This window comes from Rhinolophus sinicus, linkage group LG03 (assembly GCF_036562045.2).
Source record: "Rhinolophus sinicus isolate RSC01 linkage group LG03, ASM3656204v1, whole genome shotgun sequence".
In the NCBI taxonomy this organism is placed as follows: Eukaryota; Metazoa; Chordata; class Mammalia; order Chiroptera; family Rhinolophidae; genus Rhinolophus; species Rhinolophus sinicus.
Window position 1 is genome coordinate 98,574,068 of NC_133753.1, and position 21,269 is coordinate 98,595,336.

The 21,269-nt window shown below is 39.2% G+C and overlaps 1 protein-coding gene across 3 annotated transcripts in view; it reads right to left on the reverse strand.

Annotated features, from left to right (window-relative positions):
* The window catches only part of SIN3A (SIN3 transcription regulator family member A), a 63,880-nt gene that overhangs the window by 37,008 nt on the left and 5,603 nt on the right, over positions 1–21,269 (reverse strand). For 2 of the 3 annotated variants that reach the window (XM_019750986.2, XM_074328298.1), the window contains exons 2-3: positions 7,141–7,362; positions 2,982–3,161 (exon numbers count right to left, since the gene is read on the reverse strand). In XM_019750986.2, the coding sequence (XP_019606545.1) occupies positions 2,982–3,161; positions 7,141–7,329 (369 nt within the window). In that variant the 5' untranslated portion in view covers positions 7,330–7,362. Of the gene's footprint in view, positions 1–2,981; positions 3,162–7,140; positions 7,363–9,885; positions 9,911–21,269 lie in introns of those variants that run through there. The other variant, XM_019750985.2, reaches the window with a different exon arrangement.

A 21,269-nucleotide genomic window follows, 5' to 3' on the forward strand; every position in this document is an offset into this window, starting at 1 on the left:
AAAAAGTGCAGAAACCTGGAAAGAAATATGTGATGTGTGTATGTCTGGAAGAACAGGTATGGGTCATAGTGAACCACTGTTTAAAAATTAGTTATAAAACAGCACTATGCTTTAAAAACACCAGCTTGACATCCATATTATAAATGAGACACCTGCATGTAAGAACAGTGAGAAAATTCTCTCACTACCTAAAATATAGTTCAAAGGCATGTATACAGTTCTAGGAACCGCAGCTACCATGTTTCCCCAAAAATATGACCTAGCTGGACCATCAGCTCTAATGCGTCTTTTGGAGCAAAAATTAATATATATGGTATTATATTATATTATACCCGGTATTGTATTGTACTATATTATATTATATATTGTATTATATTACATAAGACTGGGTCTTATATTATAGTAAAATAAGACCAGGTGTTATATTAATTTTGTTCCAAAAGACGCATTAGAGCTGATTGTCTATCTAGGTCTTATTTTTGGGGAAACAGGGTAGAAGAAAACCCCTTGGAACTACACATTTTAAGGAGGTACTAGGGTAGACCCCTCAATTCTGCTGATGCATTTTCCTGGCTCACTTCAACAGGCATTTATTAAAGTACCTAACCTCCTGAAACTCATAATCTTGGTGGGGAGACAAACACAAACAACTGTGAAGAGAACTTGCTAAATATGTGCCAGATATTTATGCTGCTTGCATTCAACAAATAACTAAATCACACTAAATAAGCCTCATTATTCAAATTTTCCTTGTCATCAGTCTGCCAAAGACAAAAAAGTATAGACAATATTGATGCTTGAAATAACCTACACGTTCTCACTGGACACTTCCTTACTATAGAATTAAATGGTTTATGGAAGTTGATTCAAATGCTTGTAAAGCATTTTAAGACTGATCCAAACATGGCAGGCAGTGTGGGAACACTGAATGAAATTGCATGGAGGCACAGGAAAGCATTTTACCTCTCCTCATGAGAAAGGAAATGCAACAAGTTACCGTGTTCAGGAGTCGCACAGAGCTTGTAACTACAAGAACAGAGCAAGAAGTCCTAACTCCACCAATGACTCATTCTATAACCCCAACTCCAAAGCCCTTTCTCGCTTCCTTGACAGTTTCTCTAACACAAAAAAAGCACAATCTACCTACTTATAACAGAGTGAGGAAGGTGAGTAAAACAGGAGCTATGCTTTGATGGAGATGGCTGACAAAAGCTATAAACACATTTTTGTTAATTAATAGCAAGTTTTAAGCTCTTTTGCAACATTAAGGTATTAAATGCTGAATACTATATTAATATGAAATGAAATCACAACAAACCAAGTTTTAAACAATATTTTTCAGGGCTTGGTGAAGTGCTAAGTCTATAGCAATACTACACTTTGGTACACAGACATCACTCCACAAGCAGAAAATAAAAATGTCATGAGGAAAACATCAATATAGCTTATATACCTTTTCCCCAGGACGGAGCCCAGAGTGAAATTTCAGGCTCAAATAATCTGTACTCTGAAGACTATGCTTAAATACAGTCAACTTTTAATTACTTAAGCTAATATAGACAAAGTAAATTTTACAAAATCCCTCTATATCACTTAGCTTTGGTATGCTTTATATTTATGTAGCATTTAACTTTCCTTAGACCAAAATTAAACAAGTTCCTGAGAACCCAAACTAAGGAGGACAGGGTGAGGGAGAACTAGACTAAGTACCAAGGAGAACAGAAGGCTGAGATATTTGTTCACTCCTACCTGCAAGCTGCTTGATATAATTAGGCTGACCGGACCAAATAAAGATTCAACATCTTATCTCTATAGTTCTTTAATTTTGTATTTCCTGCACTTGAGTTTAAATTTTACATAAATGTAAAATTAGAAAAACTGAAATCTAAAACTCTTGCTGCATCACACTTTAAAAAAAAATAGCACTCAAGTAAGCACAGAAAAAAGGTTAGCTGGGAAAACAAGCTTCACTTCTCCACAGATGCCTCATGAATTTCAAAGCACTGAAAACCTACAGCACATACTCAGCAGAACAGATTAAAACACTAACGCTTCATTCACAATTAGAATCTTCCTCTATCTTTATAAAGGTTCCCCAAAAAGGAGTGTGTGTTTTACTAAGGATGGACTCGAAGATGCTAGCCAATTCCACTATTCATAAACAGGAATTTAAGAGAATTAACCCAAAAGATAATAAATACTGGGCCCATTTACTGTACTGGACTGTAGCCAACCATGTGCATGCTCCATAAAACCTTATACCATCCTGAGAATTAAGAACTACAAGTTCAAAAGGAGGCATTTCTGGACTTTGCTAATTTCGTATGAAAATAGCTCCTCAATCCTGATACATCTGAGTGCCATGCATTCATCCATTCCCAATAATGTTTCTTGGAGTTATTCTCTCAATCAGGCACTGGTGCTATGATGGGGAATCTAAGTGGGTTTCAAAACAAAAACAAAGTGAAACTTCCTGTGACTCAGCAGCCCCTACTGGTGTGCTAAAAGCTGTACCACTGGGTGGCCAGAAGTCTCAGCTGGTTAGAACATGAGCTCTGAACAACAGGGTTGCTGGTTCGATGCCCACATGGGCCAGTGAGCTGCGCCCTCCACTAGACTGAAGACAATGAGCTGCCACTGAGCTGCCGGAGGGGCAGCCAGATGGCTCAGCTGGTTAGAGTATGAGCTCTCAACAGGGTTACCGGTTCAATTCCTGCATGGGATGGTGGGCTGTACCCCCTGAAACAAGACTGAAAATGGCAACTGGACTTGGAGCTGAGCTGCGCCCTCCACAACTAGATTGAAGGACAACTTGGAGCTGATGGGCCCTGGAGAAACACACAGTTCTCCAATATAATTTATATTTCTATACATAAAAAAAAAGTTAAAAAGAAAGCTGCACCACCACTGTTAACAAACTGAAGCCCATGCTGCTGCTAGAAGACAAACTTCGTAACAGAAGAAAAGGAGATGAATACCACCTTGAGCCTCTGAAACTGCTGCTGTCCCTGCACTGGTGCGACAGGCGGGGCTGGGTGAGCGTGACTCTGGACCACCTGGCCTCCGTGAGGCTGCACGGCTGCTGGGTGATGATGGCTGCTGTGCACTGCTGCTATGGTGGGCCCATGGCTGCCACTGGAGCCCTGCGGCACAGCTGAAACCTGCAGTGGACAAAGTACACACAGGAAGTTCAAGACTGTGCATTCAAGATCACGCATGCGTACCTTTACATACACAAAGATAATTAATTAGAAATCCAAATTTCCCACAAGATGGAATCGGTGAAATGAATTAGAGCCCACCAAAATTGTAACAGCATTCTTTGCATTGTTATATATTATATAGTTCCATACTTCTTAAACTATCTGTGGTTGAGAACCAGTTTTTATTTTTTCTAAATTCCAATCCATTTTATTGTGTAAAATACAATAAAAATGAATTACTAGAAAAGTGAAATAAAAAATACCTAGCCCGTAATTTTCATTGGATTTTACAGATATAAAATTACAATGTCCAGTCACTGTGAAAGTTTCTAAACACTCAATTTCTATACTCATTACAGGATAGCAAGAAACTATGCATATCAGCCATCTGTGGACCATCTTTTGAATAGCACTAATATAGATGCACACATTTTAACATTAAAAAATGTTCACAATCCATAAGTTGAATGTATTCATTCATGTATTGCATATGAATTTAAACTTTTAAATAATTTTTAAAAGCACAAACTTTTAAATAATTTTTAAAAGCACGTATATGTAATACAATAAAAAATTTTAAACTCTAGACAATAAATATACAATATATCAAAATGTTAGCATTTTATCTTCTGGTGGTGGGGTTAGAGAAGATTTTTTACCTTTGTTTATTTTGCTTATCCTAATTTGCTACTTCTAAAGTAAAATAAAAATTTCTTCCAAATAGTTGGTTTGACCTCAAACATTTCTTTTCTATTCTCGCATTCATAATCATTCTCTCTCTCTTCTTTCTCTCGCTCTCTCTCTCTGTGTGTCTCTCACATCCTCTTACAAGTTTAGGGGTGGCATAAAAGTATAAGTCCCTTTCCTCCCATTTCTATTGCAAGAAATGCTATATATGAGGTGATTAAACAATACAGCGAACGTTTAAATTTAAAAAATGTATCACAGTAAAAGACACATTGCCATTAATCCCCCTCAAAATACTCCCCCTCGCTTCGAACACACTCATTCCATTGTTTTTGCCACTTTCTGAAGCAGTTCTGGAAGTCCTCTTTCGTGAATGTCTTTAGTTGCGCTGTCATGGCTGCCTCAATGTCCTGAATCAATTTAGTATGTTTACCTTTCGTGGTCATTTTGACTTTGGGGAAGAGCCAGAAGTCGCACAGTGCCAGATCCAGCGAATAACAACACATTGCAATGTTTTTATTGGACGGAAATTGCCGTATACTAAAAGTGATGTGTGACACAGAGCGCTGTCATGATGGAGGATGATTTACGGCACACTTTGAAACACACCTTCTCTCAACCATAGCTCACACCTGACTGACTGCACCAAACAAGTTGAAACTTGTCACACACTGTTACTAAGGTTTGACACACCGCTTCCTGTATTGAAGATCCTTCTTGCCTTTCTGTTGAATGGCACTCCACAGCAGCACTCACCATATTTTGTGATCACAATGGAAAGGCTCTGTGTCACACATCGCTTGTGGTTCAGCAATTTCTGTCAAATAAAAACACTATCGTGTGTCCTCATCCACCTTATTCACCAGATTTGGCACCATGTGCCTTCTGGCTCTTCCCCAAAGTCAAAATGATTCAGGACATCGAGGCACCCACAACAGCACAGCTAAAGACACTCACAAAAGAGGACTTCCAGAACTGCTTCAGAAAATGGCAAGAATGATGTGGTAAGTGTGTTTGATGAGAGGGGGAATATTCTGAGGGGGATTAATGGCAATGTGTCTTCTACTGTAACAATTTTTTTAATTTAAACAATGACCGTATTGTTTGATCACATGTCGTAAAACTTCTAGAGCTTTTTTAAAAATTTTCCTATTTCTGAACTGTTAATCACTACAGAAGACAACTAAGGACAAGTATACTTGATTTGCCACATCTCCAAAACAAGGAGAATAAATAACATGAAACTTCCTCCAAACAATGTAAGTTGTGTACTACAACACAAGAGAAGATAAGTTTTTTTCAAGTCCCCACAAATTTGTAAGGATTACCCTGGGTAGACCCCTGGGCAAGGGGGAAATAAAACGACTACTTACAAATCTACAGAAATAATACAATACACATTAGAGGTAAAAAGAAATTTAGACAATTCCAAAAGCTCTAATGTATCTCTCACAAGAAGTGCTATTATTCTGAGCTTCTAATTCTAACATGCATATACTGGACAGGTTTTTACAAGACTTAGTTGGAGTTTTAATTATTTGCGATGGCTGGTTTGTTTGAACCAGTTTCTAGTATAGGAACAGATGTAACTTACCCTCAGTGTAGGAAATAATCACGAACCTGTTCAGATAAAATAACCAAGGAAAACAAGCAAGTTTTCCTTCTTCCAAGCCCTGACTTAAAGATGTGACCGGGAGCAGTCCTGACTGCTGCCCCAGCCCCACATGAAGGCATTACCCTGCTTCAAAAGTGACAATTCCTGAGGAAGAGGGACACCTAAGGAATCACTTTATCCTACTTCTTTGATTGTTTTCTCTTATAATAACTAAAGAACCAGACACAAACTGTAAAGCTGCTCTCAAGAAAAATTATACCAATCTATATTCCCAGTACCAGTGATACCTTTTTAAAGTCATTAACAAGTTAGGTTGCCGCACTTTTTAAAAAATTACTTGTCTCTCTCTATATATATATATATTCAAGTGGAAAGCTGTCTACTATATATTAAGTGAAAAGTGCAAACAACAGTATATACTGTATGACCCAAATTGTGTAAAAAGAGAAGTGTATCTAGTTAGGCAGGTAAATACAGAAATACTGTATATGCATAAAAATTTTGGATACCCAGGGAATGTACCAGTGGGATAGTCTGAGGGGGTCAAAGGAAAAAGTAATCATATCATTTTTTGAAAATGGTGACATTTACTTTCATAATTAAAAAGGGCAAAAAATTTAAATTTCTTCCTTTTTTACAAAACAGAGTGAACAGACAAGAGATCAGTGACCAGCGTTGGTCAGGATGTGGAATGATAGGAACATACAATACTGGTGGAAATGCAAGCTGGCCCAACTTTGAAAAGCATCTGACATCACCTGTAAGGTGAAGATGCGCACGCCCTGCACACCAGCAGTCCCTCTAGGACTCGAGCTACTCTTCTTCATGTGCCTTCAAACCTGCCAAGGGGTCTGGCAAGAAGATAAGGAGTTTGCACCAGAACGTACCGCAACCACTTTACTAATAAGCTACTCTTTAATTCAGCTGCCATTTTCCCCAGTCAAGCGTCTCTTGATAAAAGCAGTGCGCCCCATTTAGATTCTGGTGCAAGCTTATTTTGTCATGGATTGTCACTGCGAGTGCCACTGCACTAGGAGAACCACCTACCATTGTTCAGAGTAGACCTTTATAACATCGTAAGCCTGGACTATTCACCAACACAAGAATAAATAAATTTGATATACTCATATAATTCATAACAGAGTGAAAATGACTCAGTTACACACAAAAATATGGCTAAATCTTGGGAACCACACTGAGTGGGGAAAAAAGTGAGTAAAGAAAAAAAATATACGTTTTAATTTATATAATAACGTTCAAAAGTACCCAAACTAACCAATTCTATTGTCGAGAGATATAAACAAAATGAATTAAAAAAATAAAGTCCATCAGGGAAATGATAAACACAAAATTCAAATTAGCAGCTACCTCTGAAGTAAGGGAAAAGGAAATGGGACCAGGAAGGAGGAATCCAGTGAATGTCAAAGGTCGTGACAACATTCTTCTTTTAAAAAAACTTCGATGTTGAGTACACAAGTGCACACAGTTTTCCTTATTTTTCACACCTTACACATATTTCCTAGATACCTTTTACATCTCACCGAATGCTTAATAAAACATGTTCCCGTTGGAGGAAACCACCAGCCACGAGGCGCGGCCGCCCTCACGCGAGTGGCCCGGTGGCTCCAGCGTTACCTGATAGCTGGGAGTGACAGAGTACTGGATCCCAGCGGCTGACTGCATGGTGTCGGACACGGCCTCATACACAGGAGGGGCGGGGGCCAGCACCCGGTGCTGGTGAGGAAAGGCCTCTGTGCTGCCAGGGAGCCGACGCTGCTGGGCTGCGTACACCGGTGACTCCTGGTCATCCAAACGGCGCTTCATTCTGCGCTCATGCTCAGGGATGCACTGCACAACCTGCAGAAACCACAAGCAACAACATGCAAACCCAGTCGTGCTCCAGGACGACGTGTGCAACTTAGGACCCGTCACCCAAATTTAGTATGAGCTCAACTCCTGGAACCGACAGCCTGCTTCCCCCTAGAGGCGACCGCGGGGCAGTGTAAGTGCTTGTGTGCGCACCCCGACCCCAATGGGCAGGTTCTCATCATTGAAAGACATTTAAATAACACATTTAATTAATCTGTACTTCAGTAGAACTGAAACATAACCCCCTGTTAAAAAACACACAAATAACACCTGTCTTTATTCTCTACTTTTCTCCTCAAATGCCATCATTCCTACCATTAATTAGATAGCCACATGTTACAAAAACATTTAAGTGCTTCTTCCTGACTCCTCTCAAAATCTGTACTCTAATTGTGGTCTAATTTAAAATATCCACTGCTTCAACAATTAAATGGCATCACTGAAAGAGCACGGGGCCAGGAGTAGGAGGACAATGATTCTAGACTTGCCAACTTAAGAAGCCATGTACATTTCCAAAAGTTCCTCAAGCCATGTGAGTCTGTTTCTCCAACTATAAAATAAAAAGGTTGGAGTAGGTAGTTTTTTAAAAATAGTTTTTGATTTTTAACCACAGTTGACATACAATTATTATATCAGCTTCAGGTGTACAACACAGTGATTAGATGTTTATATAACCTAGGATGCAACAGATCATTTCTAAGGTTTCTTCTGATGCTAACATTCTTGGATACTAAGGTGATTCCAGTATCCCTCAGGTAGCTAATCACTCTGTGGGGACACATTCTTTCCTGTAGGACACAAAAAGTGTCCCAGCTACACACTGGCTGGGAAGCTGGCTGCGTCTCTTCAGAGCTATTGCAACACCAGCACCAGCACTAATGCAAGCATATCAATAAAAAAGCTCCAACCATCCAAAGACAAAATGGGGCCAAACCCGACCACTTTTTCAGTCACAAAAAATATCTTAAAAAGACACCACTCCTGTGGTAAGAAGATAAAAAACACAGTAATAGTAGGAGATCTCACAAGTCATTACCCCGCCATCTGAAGCAAAGCTCTTTCTGTAAATGGAAAACAAAAATGCCTTTACCTAATTTCTAAGTTACCCACCCCTCTTTTCTTCCTTCCTGAAGGTGAAGCAGTTCTCACAAGCCCCCCAAGGCCGCGTACCTCTTGTTCTCCCCCCACCATTCCTGCCCTGCTTGTCGCACTAATCCTCAGCCTTCAAGTAGGCTCTTGGATTTTTCTCACACCTCCGTTTACCTTGACTCGGCAGGACAGATGCTTCCTGTGCAAGCTGGTCATCTCTAATACTTCTTGTAAATCTCAAACCACAAATAGTCTCTTGCTGTTGGCCCTAACTTTGTTATCAAAAGACTACGTCTCCCAAATTCATGTGTGATATATGTTGAACTCAGCTAACTGGAGCTGAAAACAGTGCTGACAGCTGCTGAGGGGAAATACTGTGTTTCCCCGGAAATAAGACCTAACCAGACCATCAGACCGGGTCTTATATTAATTTTTGCCCCAAAAGGCGCATTAGAGTTGATGGTCTGGTTAAGTCTCATTTTCAGGGAAACATGTAATTTAAATGTCTCAATTTGTTTTCCTAGACTTCTGCAGTATAAAAACCTTTTGGCTGCCACTTCTCCGTACACTGATGATCCAGACCATAGTTTGGTCTTGGGCTCTGTTTGTTTGAAACCTAGATCCTTCAACTCACCTGAGATTAATCTCTGTAACCAAAAGCAAAGTCAATACTTCATAAATGAAAAACCAAATTTAGCTCAAAAAAGCCCAGCATAGGACTATGGGAAAAAAGACCCGAGTACCTGACAAGACCTAGATTCTAGCCCAAACTCTTGACTCAAAGACTTTGGTCCTGTTTCCTGACCTCAAAAAGGAGGTGATTAGATTACATTAGTGATTCCCAAACGCTGGTTTATGGACCAGTCTATAGGAAAATGGAAAAGAAAGAGATGGGGAGGACTATGGTTAAGTTTTTCGTGGGTTAAGTAGTAAAGTACTGAGTCTGAGATCATGTCCTACTGTTTTGCTGTTGAAATTTCTTTATAAAATGATTGTGATTTTATAAAGTATTTAATTTCATTTGCCTCTAAAGAGTTTGCCTTCCAGACCATCTCTAAGACACTGAAGAGGCAGCCCAGGGTCTACTTTCTCTGAGCCACACTTTACTCCTTTAACAATCATCACTCTTAATTCTATTTCCTAAATGGTTCTCAAATCAACTGCTGCTTCTCCAGCCATACAGTCACTGCCTTATTTCAGGACCTCATCACCCCTTACCCCAATTGGTGCCAACACCCTTCAGCCTCTCTCCAGTCTAGTCTACCTTCCAGGCTGCTTTCCAAATGGTCAGCCTCAAATGCAAATACACTCTAGTCGTAAATTCATCAGTGGCTTCCTTCCAATTACTTCAAACAGCAATTCAAATTCCTTAGTTTTGCCTACAAAATTTTCCCTTACTGACTGGGGGATAATTTAACTTACCAATTATCCCCTTCTAGTCTCCACCCTATTCTCCAGTCCTGTCAAATGTCTTCCCACTTCCCTAATAAGCCTCAGGTCTGTAAGTATCTTCAAGGTACAGTCCTTTCCAAATCTGTCTGCATCTCCACCGTCCTCAAACGTCACAGACACTCAAGTACTGTGTACACAGAAGGGAAAGAACACATAATAGTTAGCCTGACAATATAGTTAGCAATATTGAGTGCCAAGTACCATTCTATACAATCTACAAATCTTAATTTAATCCCCCACAACAATGTGCTGTTCTTCTCTATTTTATAAATGAGGAAACTGCAACACAAACATTAAGTGAACTGCCCAAGGTTGTACAGCTAACAGGCAAAGCTGGGATAGAATCCAGGAAATCTACCTCCGGAACCTGGATTCTTAACCTCCTCACTATCCTACCTCCTCACAGAAGAAATGAAGGCAGAAGGAAGAGTTCCTTCACTTTTTGAAGGCATATACGCTCAAGCAACTGCAGCTTTACCCTCTCACGCACTCAGCTCACTCATCCTTCTGCAGCCTCAAGCCAATGAAGCAGGAATGCTTTGGCTGCATTCATTCGCTCAACAAATGTTCAGTGAGCAGATATGAGGGTGGGAGATGACCTTGGTCCTTGCCCAATAAAAGCTTAGAAACTAGTTGAGAAGACCCCATACAGCCTTACTACTAATCAAAGAAATACAAAGTAAAATGATACCCAAAGCAACTGGCTAACAGAGAATGATGACATTCAGTGTGGGTGAGGGTAGGGTTTCCAGGTGGGAATTCCCGCCCGTTCTTAGGAATTTTTTTCACTTCCCCATTCCCGAACACCAAGATATAAACTGTTTCCTGTTCTCCTCAATGAATCGTTCCCACAAAGTGACGGCCAATACTACTAAACACCTGGGTTCAAGGAGCAGACTTTCCCGATTTCCCGACCAATTTTTCTCGGGATTCGGGAATGAGGAAAGCGGGGGGATTCCCAAGAATGGGTGGGAATTCCCACCAGGAAACCCTACCAATAAATAGGAAAAATGTCTAAGAGATACACTGTGAGTAGTATGTTTATTTTCCAATGTGGGTATTACTGGTTTCAAGGAGCCGATTTTCCCGACTTCCTGACCAACTTTTTTTGGGATTCGGTAACGAGAAAACGAAAAAAATCCCTGAGAATGGGCGGGAATTCCCGCCTGGAAACCCTAGGTGTGTGTGTAGGGAAACACTGTCGGTGGAAGTTTTAATTGGTGTAGACTATTTGGTTGGCAACTTGCAGGAATGTATTAAAATTTTAAATTACATTCAAAATGTGCATGCCCTTTAACCCAGCAATTCTACTTCTAGGTCTCTATCCCACATATCTGCCAAATATGTTTCTTGCAGAAAAGTGCATAAATGTCCATAGATAGCTAAATAAACTCAATACAGCCATATCAGAAAAACCATGTAGCAATTAGAAAGACTAGGGTTCATCTACAAGGAAAGTGCTCCTTAGTGAAAAGAACAAGCTACAATGTGATAAACACTCAATGGACTCTCAAGATTTGTGCATTTCATTTTATGTAAATTTTGCATCAACAGGAAAAAGCTATAAACAAATAATGAACTCTAGATAAGGATATGCATGCTTAAATACTCAGGTAAAAGTGTACTAATGCCTGAAATTCACTTTGAAATACATGAAGAAATTAGTTTGGATTAATAGATGGAGGAATAGGTAAGTAATGTAAAAATGGTAATGGAAAAATCTAGGTGGTGTATATGGGTGCCCACTATAAAATTCTATCAACTCTTCTGTATATTTGAAGATTTTCTTAAAATCTTGGGAGGAAAGCTAACAATATAAATCAGTTCATGAGTGGTACAAGTAAGTATTACAAATTTGGAAAGGAGCAGAAATGTGTACGTTGGGGAAAACTCTAGAGAAGGTAAATGTTTAGCTGTATCTTGAAAATTAGGGATGAGTTGGGGCATGGGGGTATACAGGATGAAATTAAAATATTACAGTAACTGCAGATTTTCAGGTGATAGCTATTTACAATCTTTGCCCATTCATCTGTCCCACATACTAATTCCCCAGTGTCTCCAAGTGCCAGGCTCTGTGCTTGGAGTGGGCGCTCTAGCACTGACCAGGACCAATATCCTGCTCCACAACAACCACGTCTTCCAAACAGGTCTGTTAGCAGCAGGTGTGCCCCTCACAACTGTCCTGTCAGATGGGCCCACCCTCCTATTTAGAGGGCAACTGATACGCAAAGATATTAAGTCACTTCTTTAAGGTCACATAGCTAGCTAAAGGATCAAGAGACTAGATTCTTTCTCCCTGGAGGACATGACCAATCTGGAGTAGAAATATTGGACAGACTATAGCATCCTGCTTGCAGAGGTACAGTGTTAATTCTTGACTATATTCCAATACCAGATGATGGAGCCGCAAGTCAGACACAAAGCTACTTCCAAGCTCTGCTTCAGCTGAAATGATTTTCACATCCCCCTATAGTCTCCAACTGTTTCAGATTTGGAGCTTACACTGCTATCAGAACTGTTGTCTGTGAAGACAGAATTAGAAAAAAAAAAAAAAAAAAAAAAAGCACTTTGAGGGATTTGGAGGGATGGAAACTAGTGAGAAAGACTAATGTGAACAATGTCGGCAGAACACTAAAAAAGTCACCTGGCCATGTGTGATAACAAAAAGGTGGGAACAGCTTCCAATCATCATGCAAAGGCATCAAAATGCCCAAATAAAGCAAGCAGAGCAGGGCAATTCTGAAACTGCAGGGGAATCTTCCAGGGCAGAGCTGGGGAGTGAATGTGAAAGCTTTCAGACAAATGTTGGAAGGGCAGGGGTAAAAGATAACCCTTTCAGAATAAAAAAAAAAAAAAAACCAATTTGCTAGTTCTACAACCTAAAATGTCTTTAATAAAAAGTTTCCCTCCTGGAAATCCAGACATTTCCCCATGATTATTAAAATCCAAACAGAAAATTGAACTTTAAAGAATCTTATCTTTTCACTTAAATTGCACAAATTGGCTTAAATGGAGACAACAGAATTATTTTAGTCAAGATAAGCTCAGAGTAATACAGTGTACGAAACAAACTACTCTATTCTGGATGCTTTTAAGTATGCAATACTGTACTTTCTTTTTTTTATTGGGGAATATTGGGGAACAGTGTTTTTCCAGGGCCCACCAGCTCCAAGTCAAGTCCTTGTCCTTCAATCTAGTTGCAGGGGGCGCAGCCCACCATCCCATGCAGGAATTGAACTGGCAACCTTGTTGTTGAGAGCTCGCCCTCTAAACAACTCAGCCATCCGGTCGCCCCTCTGGAAGCTCAGCGGCAGCTTGTTGTTTTCAATCTAGTAGTGGAGGGCGCAGGTCACTGGCACATGTGGGAATTGAACTGGCGACCCTGTTAAGAGCTTGTGCTCTAATCAACTGAAACATCCAGTGGCCCTCTGCACTCTTTTTGAAATGTATTTAATTTATGGTTGACCCTTTAGTGCCTCTTAATTATGTATCGAGATCATCCTGAATTAGACACATTTTTAAATTCCTTTATATAATAAAAAAATCCTCTGAAACTATTCTCTTACTGGTGGTGGTCAGCATCACCTAAGATGTGTCCTGTTTAGTTTACTTCAATGAATACTCTCGAAAAATTGGAAAACTTCTCTTCAGAAGCTAAGAAAATCTGTCAAAGTATGAAGTGAATGCTATTACTTCAGCCCAGTGCAACTGCCCACCATAATCTACTTCAAAACCTGTCCCAAACGCCACTTCTGGATTTAACTCTGCTCGAAAATGAAAACTATTCCAAAATAAATTAAAAAGTCAATCTATTTACATTTCCCATATTACTTAGAATAACAGATCAACAAAATTAACAAAGCTTTCGTCTCAAAACACCACAAGATCTAATACCCAAGCCTCCCCTGAACTCAGTTTTGCATCCTTTCAATGAGATGGTCCTTTACCAGGGAGATTTTGCCCCACTGAGGCACATGTGGCAATGTCAGAACACACTTTTGGTTATCACAATTGGGGGGAGGGGTGCTACTGGCAGTTTATGAATAGATAACTTCCTATAATACACAGGACAGCCACCTACAACGAAGTATTCAGCCCAAAATACTGAATAGTGCCAAGGATGAGAAACCTCGATATAATATGATAACCCCATTTGGAATGTACCTTTTGTGAGCTTTGGCGGTTATTTCATAGTGTGTGACAATTTTTACCAAGGTGGCTCAGGAGAATCATCTTGGTTGTGTAAAAGACATCACCGCTTTCTTTATGACATGATTCACCTTTAACCCTCAGCATACCAAAAAAACTTACTATCATTTACCACTTGGGTGAAAAACAACTTTATAAAAATGTGAGTAACAGGGAGTGGCCAGTTAGCTCAGTTGGTTAGAGTGCAGTGCTCTTAACAACAAGGTTGCGTGTTTAATCCCCCCATGGGCCTGTGTGAGCTGCACCCTCCACAACTAGATGGAAACAACTACTTGACTTGGAGCTGATGGGTCCTGGAAAAACACACTTAAATAAATAAAGTTTAAAAAAAATGTTAGTAACAATTTAAACAGCAAATCCGAATTATTTTTCCATGTTTTCCTGGTTTTGAAAATATAAATACCCAATATAGGCAATATTCATTAAAATGCAACTGACTAGTCATCAACTGTGATGCATGAACTTGGAACACAGCCATTTTGTAAATTCTGATTCCAGATTTCAGGTACATCTCTATAAAAGTTCCAGTTTATCATCACTGTGGTGTCTTTTTCTCCCCCCTTGCATCATCAAACACAACACTTTAAAAACTCAGTTCTTAATTTGGTAAAAGAGAGGACAATCCTTTTCCTTGCTCTGTAACTGCAAGTGTTCTAAGTTTCAGACTAGTAAATACCAACTGGAACAATCAATCCAATGACTTTTCATTTCTACACCATGTTTCCTTCCAATAACCTTGGTACACACAGCAGTGTCCATTTAAAACCACACCAAGTAAGTTGTGGTACACAAACATCTTAAAAGACAAAAAAATACTACTGTACATCCTTTTAGTAAATTGGAATGTTTTTTGATTTTCGGTGGAAGTATTACATTCTGAAGTCCTTCCCATTAAATGACTACCTGGATGAGTGATTCATGAAGAAACATGAGAACACCATTTTTCCTTTTTCCCTCAAATACGCTGTGCACTCCTAAGTTCTTCAGTTTAAGAAAATTCATCTAAGATATTGTCATCTGAAGACTCAAAATCTGCAACTTGGCTTACGCAGTCACTTGTACCAGCATCATTACAGTCTAGAGTACAGCTGTCTGCGGCACTGCATTCATCTACTAGTTCCTCTAATAATTGTGAAGTGCATTCCTGTTAGTTTTCTTCTCTTTGCTATTATAGGAGGAAAATAAATACTATGGATTACCAAATATGCTCAATGTAAAGCTTTAAAAGTTATGATAGTATAAAGAACTGCCACATAATCTTCATCCAGATGTTAAATGTTAACATCTTACATAATGTTTAAGATGGTTATCTCCCAACTTCTTTTATACTTTCTTGAAAGATGCTATAATGCTTTGGGCAAGGCAGTAAGAAAACCGAAGAGTAACAGTGATGATTTATTTTACTGCTGCACCATACTCATAGGCAATTCCATCATTCTTCCATTTTATTATTATTTTAGTTGTTTTTAGCATGGTTGGGAATAATTGATGAGCAACGATGAAATAATTCCTAGGATGATGAAATACCAAAATGTTTCAAGATACTGGAAAACTCAGATCATTAAGATCCCATAATATAGCTCAGATGTACAAATAACAACTAAAATGAGTTTATTCCATTAAAAAGAAAAGTAAATTTTCTGTTCTTTCGAAGACCTACAATAAAGAATAAGAATCACGAAATATAAATCTTTACAAGTAGTACTGCTCAAAAAGAAACTCAAAAACTAAAATTGGGTCCAATTGACATTGATGTCACAAGTAGAAAATGAACAGGAAACTGTTTGGTTCAATTCAAAGGGTATTAATTGTATTAATGTTAACATTATGATTTAGATCATTGTATTATATAGTTTTTTAAAATGCATTTGGGAAACCTTTTTTGAAGTCTAAAATAATTTCAAAATGAAAAGTTAAAAAATATTTAAGAATCACAGAATATAAAAGAAGGAAATCATTGTGCATCGCTATTCTGAAGGACACTTAACATTTAGTTTGTACGATGTCTATAAATTAACTGAGAATGGTATAAAGCAACAGATTAAGTACAACAGAAGATATGCTAGCTAAAGCTACAAAGAAAGCATTATAAAGAATAGGACTCGAGAAGTAAAGGATATGGAGATGTGTCACTCACCTCATACTGCCTTTGTCCTATGAGCTGTATTTCTGCCCCTACACCGACACGGGCACACACACCTTTAACCATCTTTGTATCCTCCACTGTGCTTAGCACACTGCCTTGTCTGTGGTGGAAACCAAATCATTCATTCCCGCATGCATGCATCTTCTAATATTTACTGAGCACATACAGTGTTTCCCCGAAAATAAGACCTAGCCAGACCATCAGCTCTAATGCGTCTTTTGGAGCAAAAATTAATATAAGACCCGGTTTTATTTTACTATAAGACGGGGTCTATAATATAATATAATACCAGGTCTTATGTTAATTTTTGCTCCAAAAGATGCATTAGAACTGACTGTCCGGCCAGGTCTTATTTTCGGGGAAACACGGTACACTAGGTGCCAGGCATTGTTCCAGGAGCTGGGGCTACAGTAGTAAACAAAACTAAAACCTCCTCCTTCACGAAGTTTACATTTTAGTGGGAGAAACAGACAATAAGATGATAAAGCAGTCAGACAAGTGTTAAGGAAAAAGCAGAGAACGTTTTTGAAATTTTAGATAAGAGTGACCAAAGAATACCTCATTGACAAGGTAATTTCTGAGTAAAGGAAGTAAAGAGCTAGCCACATGGAAAACAGCAGTGGAAGCATTACAGGCAGAGGGGCAGCCAACGCAGTGACCTGCGCACACATGAGCTGCGTATTTCCCAAGGACAGCAGGAAGGTTGGGTAGCTACAGCAGAATGGAGGAAAGAGGGGCGACTAGGAAATGAAGTCAGAGAGGTAATGGGGTTGTGGATAGTGGCTTGTTCTCATCAGTCATAATAAGGACTCTGCCTTAATACTCAGACGGAAACAGAAAGCCACTGGGAAGTGACGTGGTCTTTGAATACAGAGTAAATAGGATTTGCCAACAGACCACATATGAAAAAGACAGAAAGTCCGATGTCCAAGATGCCGAGCAGGTATCTGAGAGGAAATAAGATGCCCCCCCCCCGCTATGTTAGCCTATAGTACACGAGAGAGAGGTCTCAGACACAGAAATTTGAGAGTCATCAGCGGTTTGGATTTTAGGAAATCCAAAATCCTAGTGGCTAGGGTAGCTCTCCAAAATCAAGTGCATTCACATTTTTGTACAAACAGGGACAGGCCTAGACCAGGTTGCGTCCCTAAATTAGCTGTGAAACCAAACTTACCAACCAACCAACAAAAATTCTTGCATTTCAGAGTTGCAGGAAAGGGGCTGTGGACCTGTCTATGCTTCCACACCCTGCGAGTGGCCAGCCGAGCCTTGGAGCGTACCAGCAGGACTGAGCAGTGTCTACTGCCAAGACGCTGGTAAATACGAATGACATGCAGACATACACACCAGATGGGGATGGGGAGTAGAAGAGCAAAAAAAGGGAGGGGCAAAAAAAGAGATGGGTAAGTTAGAAATCGCTCCCAATAAATGCCTAACTAACTTTGAAGCCAATTGCAACTAAACAGAGGTAGGCTCTAGTTAGCAAACTTTATAATGTCATTAGATTCACGTTGTAAAGTATTTATCACCTACTGTGTCCCAGCACTGTCACTATCAAGACAAGTTAAGTCTCGGTCCAGAAAGACTGTGCGCCACCGGGGAGCACTCCTGGAGAAAAACCAGCGTCAGGCAGCTGTCCTGCCAGTGTGAGCACAAAACCTCCATGCGTTTGGTCGTAACTGACAACAATTTTCAGTGGGGATGGCTTTTAAATAGAGACTCAAAAAGAAAGTTACATAATTAAAAAAGGCAAGGTTTTGCTTTTTTTAAATGTGTCGTTAAAAGACTGTTAGATAATCGTCTAATGACAATTAGAATTCACACTTTAAAAAAACTGTCAGTCAGGAAAACAAAATTCCTTGAAATATTTGGAAAGCATATAATTTAATAATGACAGAATCCTGATTCACAGACTACCCAAGTATGAGGGGTTTCATTATTTGACCTTAACCTCAACAAAAAACAAACATCCAGAATTATTTACTTAAACTGTAACAAGAAAAAGATAAAAATCCTAAGATATTACTTCTACTATTCACTTGTTAAAGCAGCAGAAACATAAACCCACGTGAAGGAAAAGAGGTACTAGAAAGTAGTTGACCATATTAATAATACATCTTGAGCTTGACAGGGTAACAGTAACTATACAGTGGTACCTCGGTTTTCAAACGTAGAAGACCGTTCGAGTTCCGAAACGTTCAAAAACAGCCTGAAACATTCGAAAACAGCCGACAGCTTGGCCTCAGGATCTTGTACTCAGCAGAAGCCGTGGGACATGTTTGACTTCTGAGGCGTGTTTGAAAACCAAAGCATTTACTTCCAGGTTTACAGTGTATGTAAACCGAAATGTTCGTCAATGGAGATGTTAAAAAACCAAGGTACTATTGTATATGCCAATTCCATAATTTCTTCATTGTGATTCTAACTTCCAAAGCAGTAGAAGCAGGATTCACAAACTCTGGAAGAGAGACTACAATCCACTTGCCAATTTCAACATGATGCCATCCCTTTTCACATTTCAAAGCATGGAGGGTACCTTGAATGAGATGTCCGAAGTCATTTAACAACTCGCTTCAACTGGATCTATGATTTCAGACTTCGCGTTGCTCACTCCATGTCCCCTCCTCCTCCACCCAAAGGTGGGCTCTCCCTTCTCTGAATTCCTCACAGCTATTTGTACTTGACTCTTAATGGCATTCAACCAACACTGTGTAGTAAAACCATCAATGTGTATACTGCCTTTCCTTCTAACAATGTAAAATTCTAGAGGACAAAGATTCTTCCTGTGTCAGCGCAGAGCTATACAAGAAAGTAGTCAATAAATGGGTGTTGATTCAATTCACCTTAAGAATTTGAGTCCCAATCGTTTCCCTCAAAGCTGCTTTCAAAAATCATACTGCTGGTTCCTCAAAAAAGTTAAAGAAAGAATTACCATATGATCCAGTAATTCCACTTCTGGGTATATACCCAGAAGAAAGCAGGTACTTGAAGAGATATTTATACACCCACGTTCATTATTAAATTCACAAAAACAGCATTATTCACAATAGCCAAGAGGTGGAAACAACCCAAATATCCACCAACATATGACTAAATAATCAAAATGTGGTATATACATACAATGGAACATTACTGACCATTTAAAAGGTAATTCTGACACATACGACAACATGGATAAATCTTGAAGACATTGTTCTAAGTGAAATAAGCCAGACACAACTGACAATTATTGTATGATTCCATTTCCATGATGTAATCACACTCACAGAGACAGAAAGTAGAATAGTGGTTGCCAGGGGCTGGGGGTGATTTGGTATTGTTTAGTTGGTATAGTTTAGGAAGATGAAAAAGTTCTGGAGATGGATGGCAGTGCACAGCTATGTGAATGTCCTTAAAGCCACTGAACTGTACATTTAAAAGTGGTATAGATGGTAAATTTTATGGTGTGTGTGTATCTTTTTACCACAAATTTTAAAAAGCACACTGTTCCTTCTGTTTAGCATCCTTAGACCAGAGGCAGCCGAAGTGTAGAGTTAAGAGCATACAGACTCTGGGAGCAGAATGCCTGGCTTCAGGTCCTGGCTTGGCCACTTACTGTATGTCTAACCTCTCTGTGCCATTCATCTTTGAAACGTGGATTTCATAGTCCCCACTATATAGGATTGTCATGAAAATTAAATGGATTAACAAATGTACAGTGCCTACCTCAGTGCTTGGGACATAGTAAGGGCTCAATAAATCTTGAGTTATTATTAAAGGAGACAGACGGTGTACTTTGAAAAAACATGTAGCTATCATGCTTTTTTTCATGTGTTACATAGAAAGTAACGCTTAACAAACTCTTTGTTGGTAGAGTTACCCAGAAGAATGAGAAAGCTTTTTAAAGCCCTGCACTAAATTACTGAATGTCATGAACATAATCTTTTCAGCCCAACTAAAACTGACAGCCATTAACATCCGCCTTACACAGCTCCCCAGTATCCTGTCTGTTTGCACTGACGATGTGAACAGGACTATGCTTTGCTAGGAATCTTATCAAATCACCACACACCTCCTTCCTTAAAAAAGAAAAAAAATCTTACTCTTCAGGTGAAACCTTAATTACAAAATGCCTTTAATCCTGACAAAACTATATAGTATATAATACTAATATTTGGACAGATAAGAAGCATTTATGAAAACTTTCCTAAGACAGTATATCCAGATTCTTACTTGAATTCTTAAAGCCTGTGTGGGACTTGTGATGCTGCCGCACCAATAGGCAATACTCTTTAAGGGCAAGAATTCCATTTCTCAGCATACAGCACTGCAAATGGTGGGAACAATTATGTGTTGACAAAACTTTCCTCAGTGGTAAATTCTCTGCTATCTTTGTCAGTTTATAACATCAGGAAAAATACCCAGTTTTTCAGTCTCCACACCAATTCTATTACAGCCACCATTAATCAAACTAAAAAGCTACTGTTGCCACTCCTACTTCCCTAGCTGAGAAGGTGGGACTTACTCTCTCCACAAGTGTCTTGCTTGCACAGGGCACCGAGCTCAGTCCCAACTGAGCAAAGTACAAATCTAGAATTTACTTCAGTTCAGACAAGTAGCCAGAGGACTTGCTCAGATGTTACTGAACAAAGAAACATACTCATTCAATGTTTATTTTCTCATGAAAACTATCAAAAACACTTAATTTCTCTTTAGAGAATGTATCAAGTCTGAGCAAAATTTTCAATTAAAACGGTTCATTAAACCTGAAATGCCCTAAGGCAACTCCCCACTGCACACTGGTTGGAGAACACTCGTACACAGACACAGGCTACACTAGTGCTCGACTTCAACCTACTCTCTGCAATAAAACAGGGCAGGACACTAGATTTCATCAAATCGAAAGTGGTCTAGATGTTCTAACAATTACAGAAAACCAGAAAACTTTTCAGGAACGCCTATAGTTACCTAACTTACAACTTATTTCTCTGCGAAATTAAGCTCATACAGCAGAACCACC